The sequence below is a fragment of the Sinocyclocheilus grahami genome, unplaced genomic scaffold, assembly GCF_001515645.1.
Source record: "Sinocyclocheilus grahami isolate Dianchi unplaced genomic scaffold, SAMN03320097.WGS_v1.1 scaffold24719.1, whole genome shotgun sequence".
Taxonomy (NCBI): domain Eukaryota; kingdom Metazoa; phylum Chordata; class Actinopteri; order Cypriniformes; family Cyprinidae; genus Sinocyclocheilus; species Sinocyclocheilus grahami.
In genome coordinates, this window is record NW_015519583.1 from 1 (window position 1) to 434 (window position 434).

At 37.8% G+C, this 434-nt stretch overlaps 1 protein-coding gene across 1 annotated transcript in view; it reads right to left on the minus strand.

Annotated features, from left to right (window-relative positions):
- Positions 1 to 15: 15 nt before the first annotated feature.
- LOC107580103 (cadherin EGF LAG seven-pass G-type receptor 1-like) overlaps positions 16 to 434 on the minus strand; it is a gene marked incomplete at both ends in the record, with an annotated part of 22,042 nt that continues 21,623 nt past the window's right edge. The window contains one exon of the mRNA XM_016265849.1: positions 16 to 165. Coding sequence (XP_016121335.1) covers positions 16 to 165 — 150 coding nt within the window. The remainder of the gene's footprint in view (positions 166 to 434) is intronic.

Here is a 434-nt window from a genome sequence, read left to right on the forward strand (position 1 = left end):
GACGCAGGTGTGTGCATTCCAGTCATCTGTGCACTGGCTGTTGTCAGGGCAGATGTTGGAGTCGCAGGGGTTGGCCATATCACAGCCTTCTTCCACGTGGATCTTTAATGCCTGCTGCATGTTGATGTTAGCCGTGTTGGTAGCAGTCTCCCCCATCCTGACACCCTGTGAAACATATTTGCATAAAGTCAGTCACCTTTCACTTATTTATGAGATGGTTTTCTTCAGGGTCACACATCAAATTCATCAAAAGTGTGGTGTCAGAGATTTTTTATTATCTTTTTTTCCCAAATAAATACTGTTCTTTTGAACATTTTCTATTCATCAAAGCGTTTCTATTCTATATATTCTAGAATATTTCTATTCTATTTTCTATTAAAAAAAACGTTTCATGGTTTCTATAAAAATATTAAGCAGCACAACTGTTTTCAACA